Source organism: Vicugna pacos, chromosome 24 (assembly GCF_048564905.1).
Source record: "Vicugna pacos chromosome 24, VicPac4, whole genome shotgun sequence".
Classification (NCBI taxonomy): Eukaryota; Metazoa; Chordata; class Mammalia; order Artiodactyla; family Camelidae; genus Vicugna; species Vicugna pacos.
The window spans coordinates 10375544-10390317 of NC_133010.1; the positions used below are offsets into that span (position 1 = coordinate 10375544).

The window sequence follows — 14774 nt, forward strand, 5'->3', positions numbered from 1 at the left end:
CCCCGACTCTTTCCATGTCCCCATTGCTTCTGGAGCTTTTGCTTTATGATATATTCAGCTGTATTTTTTGTACTCTTCTTAGAGTACTTCTTACATTTCCTGTTTGAACCTGGCTCTTTCTTGAGGTCAGTGCTTCCCCTACATCCTTCTCAGGGAGAACTGTTTATACTCAACATACCTTTCCCATGTCAGGGTCAAGGTGTAGTAATTGGGATCATCATTGCTTCCATTTTTTTGCTTTTTGATTATTATTCTCCCAGTCTCTCATTAAACTCTTGTTGCTCTGAAGATCTTGTCATCTGCTCTACCATCCTCAACCTCTCTTATCTAAATCATCTATTTACCCATTCACTCTGAATCACTGATGATGTTAACCCTTGATTCAGTCTTCTCCTTCAATTCAGCTGTTACCATCATCCCTGCTCATGTCAACATTACAGGAGTGAAAGCCAACCAACACTCTGACTTAGTTCTTTGATCTCTCAGGTCAAGACTTTCTCAGCAAGCCTTTCTCTTTATATCCTGGAACTTGTGACCAATTAAAATAACATCTCTTCTGAATTCAGTAATTCAAATATCCCCTACTTCCTCATGCCCACATCTTACCCTAAGGCTTGTTTTTTCAACTATTCCCACTATCTCTGCCTATTGGTCTCAACAGATCATTAATTCAAACAATCATCGTGCTAAGAACTGGGAATAATGTGGTGAGCAAGACAGCTAAAATCTCTGTCCAGGTGGGTCCATTAATGGCATACTTTCTTCCTAACCCTTTATCTCTTATTAAATTTAAATTTCATGGTCCAGCATTCCAAACACTCTTTTAACAATACTCTTAAAAACACATCCTCTGTCTTTTTGTCCCCTCCTCTAAATCTGGCAAAATCACAATACTGCAGAAATCCAAATGTCTGCCTTTTCTGTGAATTATAGTTGGGACACTTACTGAAAATAGGACAAAATCAAAGAAACAAGCAAGCAAACAAAGAGGAGGTCTAATATAGATTCCTAGTCACTAAACTTAAGTGGGAGCTAAACATCTTCCAACAGAGCTACTGGATTTCTCTAATCAACAACTCTCCTGTTCTCATTTTCCCTTCTCACAATTTATCCTAAACAGATAGCCTTGCTTCCCACTTCAGAGAAAAGAGGTCATTAAAGAGAAATTGTCTTCACTTTGTCAAGTCTACAAGTCTTTCAGCACCCATCATTTCCTCCTTTCATGTTGAAGGAAGTGGTCCTTCTCTTAGACAAGGGTGATCACTCTTTTTGTGCTTTGTAGGAACCTTTCAGTATTGACTGTCCACTCTAGAACTTTCAATCTTTTCCTGTTTGCTAGATAACTAAGAGCACTTAAGAAGTTCTTTCCTTTCCTTAGTCAAACCATTTCTCTCTCTCTTTTTTTTTTCCAATCTCGCTTTCATCTCCTACCACTTCACTAAAATTGAAATCACCACATTCACTAATGCCCCTCATGATGCTAAATCCAATGGACATTTTGTAGTCCCTGTTTTATGCAATGTCTCTGCAGCATTCAATGTAGCAGACTACTTCTTCATAAACTTTATTTTATTGAAGTAAAACATACATACAGAAAAGTACACCTACTTAAAGCATTTTATTTGTCAATTCATCACATGATAGACACTGGGTTGTTTCTATCTTTTGGCTACTGTGAACAGTTATGTACACATTTTTAGCAGAGACATACGTTTTCATTTCCTTCGGGTAGACACCTAGGGGTGGGATTATAAACTCTATGTCTAACCTTTCAAGGAACTGCCAGACTGTTTTCCAAAGTGGGTGTACCACTTCATGTCAGTATTTGGAGACTACTAAGCTTCTTCAGAGAAGACTCTTCCAGTATTCTGTTTGGGAGGGAGACGTGGTCTACTTCTAGGACAGGGAAGGAGGCTGACCTTCCCATTCGTAGATTTGACTTCACCCCATTTTCAGTGCTACTTGACTCATCTCATCTTCCAAAGTATCTGAGTCTTCTCTTCTCTACTGAATCTCTCCAGAGAATTTAATACCTGTCTTTTGCCAGGGACTAGTATTCCACATATGGTACTGTGGCAGCAGAATTGGGTTTTTTGATTCTTGCTTCAAATGTCCCTCTCATACTATTTTCAGTTCTACCCCATATCACCACTCTTCATGGCTCACATTGCATCTAATTCCCAAACCTTTACAAAGTTCTGTGGTATCAGTCTCTTTTCGTTTGAATACCTCTCTCAGTGCTTCCTATGTGGTAGCTTTCTCTATCCTGTTTAATATTACTAATCCTCCATTCATTTTCCATTTTCCAAAAATGTATATAAGTCTCTGGTATACTGATGAATCTTCTCCCATTTATTTTCATGGATTTATACCTTTAAAAACATTCATTTACTCTCATTTTACCGGTGTCTCAGGAAATAGAAGAGATAAATGTAAGTGCTCAATTCATCATCCTAGCTAGGAAATATATTTGCAGAAAGGTTCTATAAATTTCTAGGTTTATTATTAGGAATTTCTGAATTTTTTCACTGCTATTATAAATGCATCCCCCCCTGCTATATCTCTTAAATAGCTAATGCTGGTGTCAAGATTTACAGTAATTGAGTTTTTTACATTATCAAACTCTCTTAATTCCTTAAATTATTTTTCAATTGATTTTTATTGGGTTTTATGGGTGGACAGTTACATTGAATATAGATAATGATAAAGTTTATGTGTTTTCCCATATTTGCATTATTTTTTCTTATATTATTGTACTGGCTAGAACTTCAAGGGCAATGCTAAAACTACAAGTTTTATAGGTATCTTTGTATAATTCTGATCTAATAGGAATTATTTTACCTTTTTTTTTTTTTACTATTTAGCATTTTCCATCTAGATATTCTTTATTATGATAAGAAGTATTTTCTCTTTTGGCTTACTAAAGTCAGGAATCAAAAATTAATTTTGTCAAGTAACTTTTCAATATATACTAAGATGATAATATACTTTTTCTTTTTTGATATATTGTTAAGAAATATTCTATTTTTGACTTTCAAAATAGTAACCGCATTTAAATTCCTGGAATACATTCTACTTGGTTATATAGTATTATTCTTTACATTTATTCTTGAATTAGATTTTTATGATTATTTTAGGGTTTAAAAATCTGTATTTATAGGGGGAAAATAATCTATATTTATTTAAATTTGCTTATAGTCCTTCTTATGGTTCTTTACATCCCTATATATGATTCTTACTGCAGTGGGGGAAAAGGAATAGTACCAATTCAAGAAAGAATGAATTTATAAAGAGGGCAGAAGGATAACCAATTACCACACTGGGCTAGGAGTCCTAAAACAGGTCTTCTCAAGAATCCTAGAATAGTTCCTCTCAAAAGTTCTCTACTTTTTAATTGCTAAAGCAAACTTAGGCTGGCATTTAGGTTTCTGAAAAATAGAAGATACAGCATATTTTATAAGTGCTTCACAATCATTTGTCAAACATCAGCAAAAAGGTTAGTAAGAAAAAGGAGTGGTCTCAAACCTGCGTATGAGACTGTCGACTTCACAGGAGAACTATTCACAGAGATGCAGAGAAAGTCAGAGATACGAAGGCACAGGATGACCTTTCTATCTCTTGTTCTCCATTCAACAGAGGTGTTGTCACAAAAAGACTCTGCTAACTCTAACTTAACATATTTCTTCTTGAAGTGCTTATAAGCCAAAGAGTGAATACTATGCAAAGTCAGTTGCACCTTGGAGGGAGGCTAAAGAATTTACCGGAAAGATAATGGGTATATGGGAGATCCTTCAATCAAAAATAATTTTAATATAACATATTACAAGGCACAGATAACAATAAAATCTCTTGGTCATGTTATTTTATTTATATTTTCCTATAATAATGAAAGCTATGGTTATTCATCATTTTATTCATCAGCAGCTACTTTGAGGAAGATATTTTAGTTTATTATGTGTTATTGAATCATTAGTGTCAACGGCAAAGTTTATTTGTCCTCGTGATCTTAATCATCATCAGTTCCATGAACTTTTGATACAAGGGGTGAATATCCTGACCTGCCACACAACAGTTCAGTAGCTCATCTCTTTTCAGTGCTGAATGATATTCCATCGCCTGCATGTTATTATTCACATCATTATTTAACCATCCACATTCTGAAGGGCATCTCGGTTGCTTCTAAGTTTTCGCTATTATGAATAAAGCTGCTATAAACATCTATGTACAGGTTTTTGTGTGGATATCTGTTTTCAGCCTTTTTGGGTAAATGTCAAGGAGCATGATTACTGGATCATAGGGCAAGAATATATTTAGTCTTGTAAGGAACTGCCAAATTGTGTTCCAAATTGTGGCTGTGCTATTTTGCATTTCCACCAGCAATGAATGAGAGTTCCTGTTGCTCCACATCTGCAGCAGCATTTACTGTTGTCACTGTTTCAGACTTAGACCATTTCAGTGGTACCTCATGGTCGTTTTAATCTGCATTTCCCTGATGACTAAACATGTGGGCATCTTTTCATATGCTTATTTTCCATCTGTATATCTTCCTCACAAAGGTGTCTGTTAAGACCTTTGGTCCATTTTATGATCCGATCATTAGTTTTCTTATTGTTGCGCTGTAAAGATTCTTTGTATATTTTGGATAATAATCCTTGATCAGATGTGCGTTTTGCAAATATTTTCTCCCAGTCTGTGGCTTGCCTTCTCATTCTCTTGACATTGTCTTTTGCAGAGCAGAAGTTTTTAATTTTAGTGAAGTCCATCTTATCAATTCTGTCTTTCATGGATGGTACCTTTGGTGTGGTATTTAAGGAGCAATCATTATACCCAAGGCCATCTAGGTTTTCTCCTGTTATCTTCTAGGAGTTTTATAGTTTTGCATTTTACATTTGGAGTTCATTTATGTGGAAGGTGGAAGGTCTGTGTTCAGATCCATCTTTTTGCACATGGATGTCTAGTTGTTTCAGGCTATCTTTGGGCATTTGTTGAAAGGTTATCTTTGCTCCATTGTATCGCCTTTGCTCCTTTATCAAGACTGGTTCATTATACTTATGTGGGCTCTCTATTCTGTCTATTCTTTCGGTAAAAGACTGTCCCTATGCAAGCAATGTACTTGATCTCAGAGATTTTGATATGGGAAGAAAATTTGGGCAAATCTGATAATTTATGCAACTATAAAAATGAAATTATTTAAGGAGAATTTCTTTTCTGCCACTGTAGTAAGAGCTACACACAGGTTAAAAAAATTTACCACCCCTGCTCCCCTGTCTGTACTTTTAAGTATTGGGGAACTTGACATCTTAATTATTTTCTGGCATCTTAATCATTTTGTGAAATCATGAGGTTAGATAATGGCCATTTAATATAAAATATTCCTTTTTCCTATGGAATTATAGCTTCCTACTAATTATGAATTAAAGCCTAATTTAATATGGCTGGAAGCCAGAATGACAAGTGAAATTTATGGACCCCAACCTTGGTTATCTTGAGAGAAAAGCACTGTTAGCTTGGAGTCAAAGAATGTTACCTGCAAAGCTCCAGTAGGAAAAGCAGTAAGTTGACTTCTGGGGAACATAACACTGAAACCAAAACAGAGGGGAAAGGCTTGCTTGTAAAGTCTGCTAGGCCAAAGTGATGCCAGGTACCCTGTTTATTAGCGTACACTTAAGATCAAGGCACATATCCATTCCGTTTTATGCTACACATTATTGAAAACATTCTATGACATTAATAATTCATCAGTGCATTGTTTGAAATTTAAGATTGTAAAATTAAATGGTAGTGTTTTGTTTTATGACTGTTTGTACTTTCAAAAACAAAGACAATATGGTAGATGGACTTTATATGAACCTATTAGTGAGAACAGCCCAACAGAAAGGAAACACCCCCGCCCCTACACATACAGTTTCTGTGTGTGTGCCGCAGGCTGTTGCCTTTAGTTTAAGTAAAACCAGGTGCTCAGGGCTGCATTAGTGGGGACAGCATGAGCCGGACAGGAAGGTGTTCTGCTTGCTCTCAGTGTCAGAGCTGAAGCCGGGAGACCTGAACTGATTGTACGCAAGCTGAAACAGAAATTCTCTGGAAGGAAGAGACCTCAGATTCTTGCAATTTAACATAGTAGATTATACCCTTCTATCCTGTGGTCACAAAGAAGGTGATACAGGTTGGCAGAGGGCAAAATCATGAAACAGCAGAAACTGGGGATATACAGTTAAAGAGCTCACCCACTTTGCTGGTAAGTCCAGCTAGCTCCCTATGGGATTATGGATTCACTGTTTCCCTAATTCTGGATTCAGCTGCACACAGAGGCATGTGTTGGTTAATATATGACCCCCCAACTGGTTATAGTCCGTGACATCTTGGATGAAAATTAGAGATGGGGGAACATCCAGTCTTTTGGGGTCAATAAGGGCAACAATACACAGTGCCTGTCCTGAAAGAGGCAATGGCCCAACTCCCCTGTTAAATGCCAAATGGAAAGCTGCTGGGGAAGCAGCCGATATGCTGTGAACGCAAGTCACGGTGGACTGGCGTTACGGTTACCAGAACGTCCTCCTAATGAACATGCCTGACCAGACCCCGGGGAGAGATGTGACTTCAGTGCACCTAGCGTTCCTCCCATGTTGCTTGGTGATGAGCAGGGGGTAGGGGGTGGGTGTGGATAAGAAATAGCGCAAGAAGCCACATCTGCTTTACTGTCTCAGCTTCTTTCACTGGGCTTTGCCGATGCCAGGAAAATTAGAAGGGTTCAGTAGAAAGCGAGGAAAGGAAGAGGAGTCAACAGGGGAAAAAACGAGAGTAGCCAAACAGGGTGAAAATATTTCCGCTGTTGTAAACACATGGAATGGAAAAAGCAGAAATCGATGGGGAAGAAACCAGAGTTTTGACAGAACATTACCAACACTGGGGAACCCACGGCTCTGGCAGTAACAAGACCCAGACAGACCAACTACCTACCCCAGTTTGGAAAAATTTAGAAAATTGGATGACAAGGAAAAGCACAAGAAATTTGATATTAAAGTAACAAGAGGTGTCAGTAAGAAGACTGAAACTGATGAAGACCGATGGGACGGCCAGGATCTCCTGGCTCGTGCCAGCTGGCACTGGGCCAGCATGGAAACTGAACCTGACATCCCTTGTTTGGGTGAAAGTTAATGATAAATGGAAGGAAGGAGGTAAAGAATAAATAAACGGAGTATGCTAAGGCGAAGGTCCAATATTATTTTGGTGTCTTAAGAGAGGCTCAGAGCAAGGCAATAATATTCTTTCTTAGCTCAAACTCCAGATGCCCAGAAGATAAAGCAATATGGCTTGCCAAAGCTGCCCCTGCCCCTGAAAACTGACCAAGTACAACGGCAAGGGGCAAACAGGACTGGGATCCTCCAGTAAGCACCTCGGTCTTGCACTACTCCTGACCAGGAAGATTACATTTAATTGTTTTTTTTTTCTCCTCGACAAAGAAATTCATTCTAATTGTGTGATTTAACTTTAATACATATTTTCCTCATCTGAAAGATAGATGAAGGGGTTGTGTTTAGAATATGCCATATGCTTTATAGCAGTGATTTATACCTTCTGATTAAATTTGTGTGTGGATCCAACAAAGAATAAAAAGGAGAGAAGTTTTATTGGAAACACAATCACATCGCAGCACTCCTAACATAACTTAGGAGAGAAACACAGACATTCTCATTCCAACCATCAGCCTTGCTAAGAGGTCTATCTCGGCGATTTTATTACTGCTAAATCTCATGCACCTCTTTCTTATTTATTCATGGGATAGTTAACACCAAGAAGAGTTTTTAAACTCCCAGGTATTTCACAGTTTAGAAAAACGTAGCCTAAAAAAAGAGAAGCATATAAGAAGTGAAGGAAAAAAAGGATAGGAAGGAAATATACTAAACACTAAAATATTACCAATGGTGTACAAAGTGGGTGGAAGGATCATAAGTAGTTCTAAATGTCACTTAAAAAAATATAAATTACCATCACAATTGTCCCAAGTAAGCGTGAGTGCTTACTTAAGTGATTGCTGCCACATCGCTGGTGACAGTGTCTTTAAAAACTCATTAGCAAACAGATTCTTGAATGGATCTTCCCTCGCCCCTATGGAACAGCCCTCTAAAAAGGGCTGCAGTCAGCATTATTGGGGAATGAATGCCAGGTGCCCATGCTGTAGCAGACTGACCTCATTCAGCAGTTAAACCCGGCTGGGACCACAGGCTGAAGGTGGTGGCAAGAAAGTAAATTTGAAATAGCTCATTATAGCCCACGCACTATCTCATAATTTTTGTAAAGGCTAAATGATCCCTTAGAAGTTAATGTTAAATAATTTATGATAATTAGCTATAATTCTAATTCTGTGATATCTTTGAGCTTAAACCTCTGGTATGGAAAACTTCCATATGTGAGCTTTTAACTTCATTTAAAAAAAAATTCACTTAAATATCCAATTTAAATAATAAGTTCCGATTTGTTTCCACCTTGTTTGCTATTACCTTTTTTCAGACTCTTCCTTACACTGATAGCTTTCTCTACTACAATGTTTCCTTTTCTTTTGCAAATAAACAGTTGTGTAAAGGAGAAATTTTAATTTCTTTGCCAGCAATGACTGGTTAAAAAAAGATCTTGGCTCCAGTCTGATTATTTTTGATACCCAAACACTTGGAGATACCTTGTGTTTCAATCAGTAAATTCATGATAATTTGGACTAATGAAAAAGTACCAGTAACCAATGTTAACAGAGGGTTATTTTCCCCTCTTTTGTGCCTTGAGGCCACATTCAACCATACGGAAAGCCGTATTAACCGAAAAATAATTATATTTTTCCTCTTGATAAAAGCTTCTTGCTAACAGATTTTTATCTCTCTGTTTGGAGATCTCAAATGGATCAACTTTACTTTTTTTCAATCTAAAATGAACGTGACACACGGATTTGCCCTTTATGCAACAACAGGAGCAGAGAGGGCACAAAAGACTGTGAAGTCTGCAGGGTGTGAAATTAAAATGTTCACACTGATACAAAAGGCTCCTCTGAAATAACGATACCATGCTACAGTCCTAGCGTGAACCCTTCCGGCTTGAATAAAAGTCAGTGCCACGCGACCCACAGTCGTACCTCAGTAGAAACATTCTGCTGTTCACAAAAATATTTATATCCAAAGGGAGAAGATAAAAGAACTGGGGCAAGCTGTGGTGAAGCAGAAACTTACTGAAGGCAACAGACCTGGAAAAGCTACCGAGCTCCAGCAGCACCTGGACGGGGAGCAAAGGGAAACTGCAGGCCTGGCAGAGGGTGGCTCCCCTACGAACCTCACAGCAGTACCGCCGACTCCTCACGCTCCTACTGTCCTGGGCGTCCTGGTTCCCAGTGGTTCCCGGGCCAGTTCCAGTCTTGGTTCAGCCACTAATTAGCCTCGGACCAAGGAAGAAACAGCCTCTCATGTGTAACAGTGATCACTCTCCCCTTGCCGGCCAAGAAGCTTACATTCCAACCAAGCTTTTATTATATATTATATATAATAAATTACGTATTATAATTATAATATTTTATAATTATACATTATATATTGTTTGTGTGTATATATTATATAATACGTATAACATTATATGTATTATATAATTGTATAATATATAAATTATATATTATATAATATATAATCAGTATATTATGTATAATATATAATAATATAATTATATATTATGTTATATATTATATAATAATAAATTATGTATTATAAATAATAAATTATATATAATAAATAATAAATTATATATATTATATATTTATTATATATATATATATATATATATATATATATATATATATATATATATACAACCAAGCTTATATCATTATAAGCAGGTAGGGACGAGTACCAAGCAACAAGATGATGAACTTTCAATCTCAGTAATCGTCTTACTTCAGTATGCCCCCACATCAGAAAGAAAATCAATGAAAGACTTGGCAAGTAAACAGGTAATGCACTGGCCAATTACTCTTGAGTTTCAAGACCAACTTGGAATCTTTCTTTCACGGGTAATGTTAGGATTTGTACAGCAAGTGGCTCATTCATATTCCCTAAAAAGGTATAGAAGACATCTTCCAGAAGTCTTAAGGGAAATGAAAATAACAATATTCATGTATTTCCCCTTTACTGTTTATAAAGAACTTTCCTATGTACCTGTCTCTTAATTTTTGTGGTTAAACTCACAAAAATTTCCAGATGATAACAAAATGTTGAAATGAATTTCTCTGTAAGACATATAGGAAAGCTAGGCTGAAAGAAAAAAAAAAAAGGACTGTCATATCTCTTTTGGCGGGGAGCTTATCTCATTAATATCAAAAGCAAATCATTTATGGGGGAAATACGAAAAGTGTTAAATATATTCAAAGTGGTGTGTGTATATATATATATTTGAATATATAAACAGTGTATAGAAGTGTCCAGCGGAGCTGAAAAACACATTAGTCAATGACCTTTAACTACTACATTATTCTCCATCTTCTTCATTATAAGAATTCTTGTTGATAAAGTCTTTGATTTACTCAGTGGCATTCTTGGCGCTCTTCTGCACGATCCTGACCATTCTTTTCCTAAGGCAAAGCATGCCGCCTACACTAATAGACAGTCACTTTTTTCTATCTGACTAATGACCTCAATTTGGACCTCAAGGATACTAATGTTTTTCTCTTTTTCTCCTGGTGTCCTTCCTAAAGTAAGACACAATTTCGTTTAAGCACCAAAAATGAAAAAAGCCTTCAGTAAACACATGTTCACAGAGCATAATCTCAGGGAATGTAAAGTGTACCTGGCCCTGTCAACAGGGAAGGCCAGAGACACCCACGGAACTTCTCTTCGCTGTGCTGTGAATGACGTGGTGCCAAGTCTGTTTATCTACTTAGCATTTCTAAACTACTGGATGGAACAAAAGCCAAAGATTTTGAGAAGAAGTTTGAACCATGTTACTGTGAAATCAATTATTTAACTACTTTTGAAAATATTCATCTCTTCATTATTTTATCTTTAAAATGTGTAAAGTATTCTGAAATCAAGAAATAGGCGCCGATGTTTTCATTTTGATTTTATCTCTAAACAAAGGGTAAGATTCAGACATAGGATGGACAGCTGGAAAACTTGGGTCCCATGTGGTCAGGGACTCTGGTAGGGTTTTGCCCTGCCAAGCTGTAAAGGTAGGATGGAATCCAAGTCTTTGCACTTTAATTCTAAAGCCCTTTCCTATAAGCCCTCCTGCCTATCTGCATGCAAGGGTTTTAACTTGAGAAAATCCAAACAGAAAACTAGCCACAGGCCAAAGCAGAGCTTTAGAAGAAGCTCTGTGAATGGCTGAGCACAAGAAAACAGAATGGGGTATATTCTATATGCACTAAGTGAACACAATCATGAGACATTACCTAAGCAATCAAATTCCAATGCAAAGAACATGCTGACACTGGTCACCACTGAGAATCTGCTGTCCTCCAGCCTGGAAACCTCCTGAAAACCTAGACATTTCCAATTCTTATAAAATGGGAAAATCTTCCAGTGGATGAAAATGCAAAAAAGTTTTAGGAAGTAAACGAAGCACAACAAACGTATAAGCTGGGTACAAACCATGATTCTTTTGCAGACGTGGAGAAGAACTGAAGGGAAATAGTTGTCTCCATGAATGTATGAACCGGTCAACTTAAAAGAAAACATTTGGGGGGTAGGGTATAGCTCAAGTGGTAGAGCGCATGCTTAGCATGCATGAGGTCCTGGGTTCAATCCCCAGTATCTCCTCTAAAAATAAATAAATAAATAAATAAATAAATAAATAAATAAATAAATAAACCTAATTACCTGCCCTGCCCCCAACAAAAAACATTTAAAAAGAAATACGGAAACATTTGTTTTGTGATCATGCATTCATTTTCATTCATCCAACAAATATTTATTAAATGTCTATTATGAGCCAGGCTCTGCTCTAGCACAGGGAGATAGCAATAAATAAAATCTTTGTCCTCATGAATTTACATTCTACGTGGCATAGGACAGGGAGATGACAAATAAAACATCAATAAACTGCATAGTATATTGGAAGGTGATAAGTACTATGAAAAAGGATAAAGCAGAGAAGGAGGAAAGAGGTAGAAAACATTAGGAGTGATTTCCTTAGAAGCCTTTCTCCTGTTTGCTGAGGGTTCCCTTATAGATAGAATGATGTGTCCATAAGCATTTTATGGAGAAGGATGCCATCAATAATATGTCTTAGGGATCAGTTTCCAATTTAAACAGTTGAGGTTGATAAGTGGAATTCTTCAAGGGCTTCTTAATCATTTCTTTTTTCACTGCAGGGTTATTATTGTATTCTGATAGTCCCTTGGGGAGAGGATGACAATGGCTAAAGAAAATTGCTAATGGAAAGGAAAGGCCCTGGGGCAGGTTGAGGGCAGAAAGGAGGAAGGGAGAATGCTGGTGTGCAGGAGTTAGGTAGTGAAAAGACAGGCAGCCCCAGAGCTGGGGCTTCCAAATGTGTGTCTTTAGACCAAGTACACCAGAGCCACTGGGGAAAAAGAAATACACATTGCTGGTGCCCATTCCTGGCAATTCTGATTCAATGAATCTGGGCGAGGCCTAGAGATAAGTACTTTGACAAAGATTCCTAAGTGATTCCAGGGTGCAGACAGCTTTCAGAACTACTGCTCTGAAGGGAACTAAGCCCTTTCAGAATTTTTATAAAGGGCTAATTATGGGAAGAAATCCACTATCAGTAACTTTGAAAGCAGGGTCATTCAGTTCACTTCTAGGCTACACTTCAGAGCACTGCCCCTCAGCACATTTGGTAGATGCCCCCCAAAAGTCTTGTTGCCCAGACCACAGAGAAAGAAGCTAACACTGAGTGCACGCTGCGGCCAGCACCAAGTTAAGGCTTTGCACACGTAATTACATTTAATCCTCTGAGCAAATCTGCCAGGTAGTTAGTAATATTCTTATTTTCACACGAGGAATCAGGCTTAGGGAGATAAAGGAACAGGCGTGTTTGAAAGCACGTTTGCATGGTGAATATTAAAAAATACAGCCCTATTGCCTTTGATATGAACCGCACCCCATTCCTAACCTTTTTGTCAGGGAACTCACATAGAGCTTGGGATCACGCCGGCAAGGTTCAAACCTGAGCTTTGTTCTCATTGCCCATCCAGCTTTGGGAAGTTCCACAGCGACAGCGACGACGTAGCCATATGCCAGGACTGTGCTTAGTGCTTTATGTAAACTGTCTTGCTTAATCATCGTAAGACTGCGAGGGAGATGTTATTATCCCCATTTAATAGATTAAATTAAGCGATTTGTTCAAAACCACAGAGGCTAGCATTCAAACCTAGGCCTGTAAACCTCGGTGTTACAGTGATTACCCCCGGGCTCTTCGCTGCTCTCTAACTGCCTCTCTGAGCTTTCCTTTCTCACGACTGTTTTAAGGATTACATTAGGTAACAAACATACACGAATTTTTATACAAGTGTCTAGGACGGCGAGGGATACTCAACAAATGTTTCTTAACATTGAGGTTTAGGGAATTTGATGACCTTGGACCAAGTGAACAACTCTAAAACAGCAGTTCACGAGGGGAGAAACTGTGAAATGATCTCAGGAGCTGGCAGTGCTGCACAGATGTCACCAATCATAGCGTTTTTCAGAGTTCAGGGTCTCCTGGAGGAGACCCACCAAGGAAGCATAATCCTCACCTATTGCTGGCTCAACAAAGAGATAACACAATCATGTCATATGTTCCACGGGTAACCTTCGATTTTTTGCGACTACCTGGAACTGCAGAGTGTAAACTTTTGAAATGGGCTTACTTCCCATAAATGCGTGCCCTTTGTTTTCCTTTTAAATATTGTTTTTAAAATTCTGTAATACATTATTGTTGTAAAACATCTGGAAAATGTAGTGAAGTGCGAAAAACAGCTCTTACAATCCCTTCACCTAGAATTTAGAGAGATTCCCTGACGCCAAGGACTAGAAAGTGACCAGTAACGCTGCTGTAATGTACACCTTCCCTGTGCGGCATGTTCCTCCTGTGTCAAGGATGTCTTGACAAGTTTCTCGAGCTGAAGTCACTTCTTGGAATTATACTGTGTCTTCATCATTTCTACCTGGCCTATTTATTTCAGTTTTCTTAATTTGTACACTCTACAAGCAGTGTGTGCAAGACGAATGGATGATTTTATTAATGGCTTTTAATGGTGGGAATCATAGTAACAGCGCAACATCATGGCTTAACTAAAAGCAACATCTTTTCCTCAAATACGTAAGAAACGCCATGCATTCAACTGTTCTTGTTAGCAAGGCACCTGCTGGCAGGGAATTTCACTTTATCAACCCAGTTTAAATAAAACCCCCTTTGAATGGCTGGGCTTTTCGTTCTCCTGATATGGACGACAGTTGTATTTGTAACTTCATTTTTTCTTTTACATCAACCCATTGTTTTCTGAAGCTTTCATATTATCCCTTTTTATTGTCGTCATTTTATGTACAATGTTTTATTAAGTTTTGTTTTTATTTTGTTGTTTACAATATACGCAAAACAGAAAAGTTACAGTAAATGCTACTTTGATTGTGTGCAGTGCGTGAACTGTTACTTGGAGGGCAGATAAAGCCAAGATGATAGTTCTTGGCCTAGGAGCCCACATTTTTTGGAAGTCATTTTGAAGAATCAAAGAGGAAAACCTATCTAATACTTTGAAACTGAGTTTTAATAGTCATTAAAGGAGCTTTACAGTGATACGTAATGTG

The 14774-nt window shown here is 37.8% G+C and overlaps 1 protein-coding gene across 10 annotated transcripts in view; it reads right to left on the reverse strand.

Annotated features, from left to right (window-relative positions):
- Positions 1-14774, reverse strand: part of KIAA1328 (KIAA1328 ortholog) — a 171986-nt gene that overhangs the window by 16632 nt on the left and 140580 nt on the right. For 2 of the 10 annotated variants that reach the window (XM_072948987.1, XM_072948986.1), the window contains exon 11: positions 5528-5579. The exons of the other annotated variants lie outside the window; for them this stretch is intronic. In XM_072948987.1, coding sequence (XP_072805088.1) covers positions 5528-5579 — 52 coding nt within the window. The remainder of the gene's footprint in view (positions 1-5527; positions 5580-14774) is intronic. 10 annotated transcript variants of the gene reach the window in all.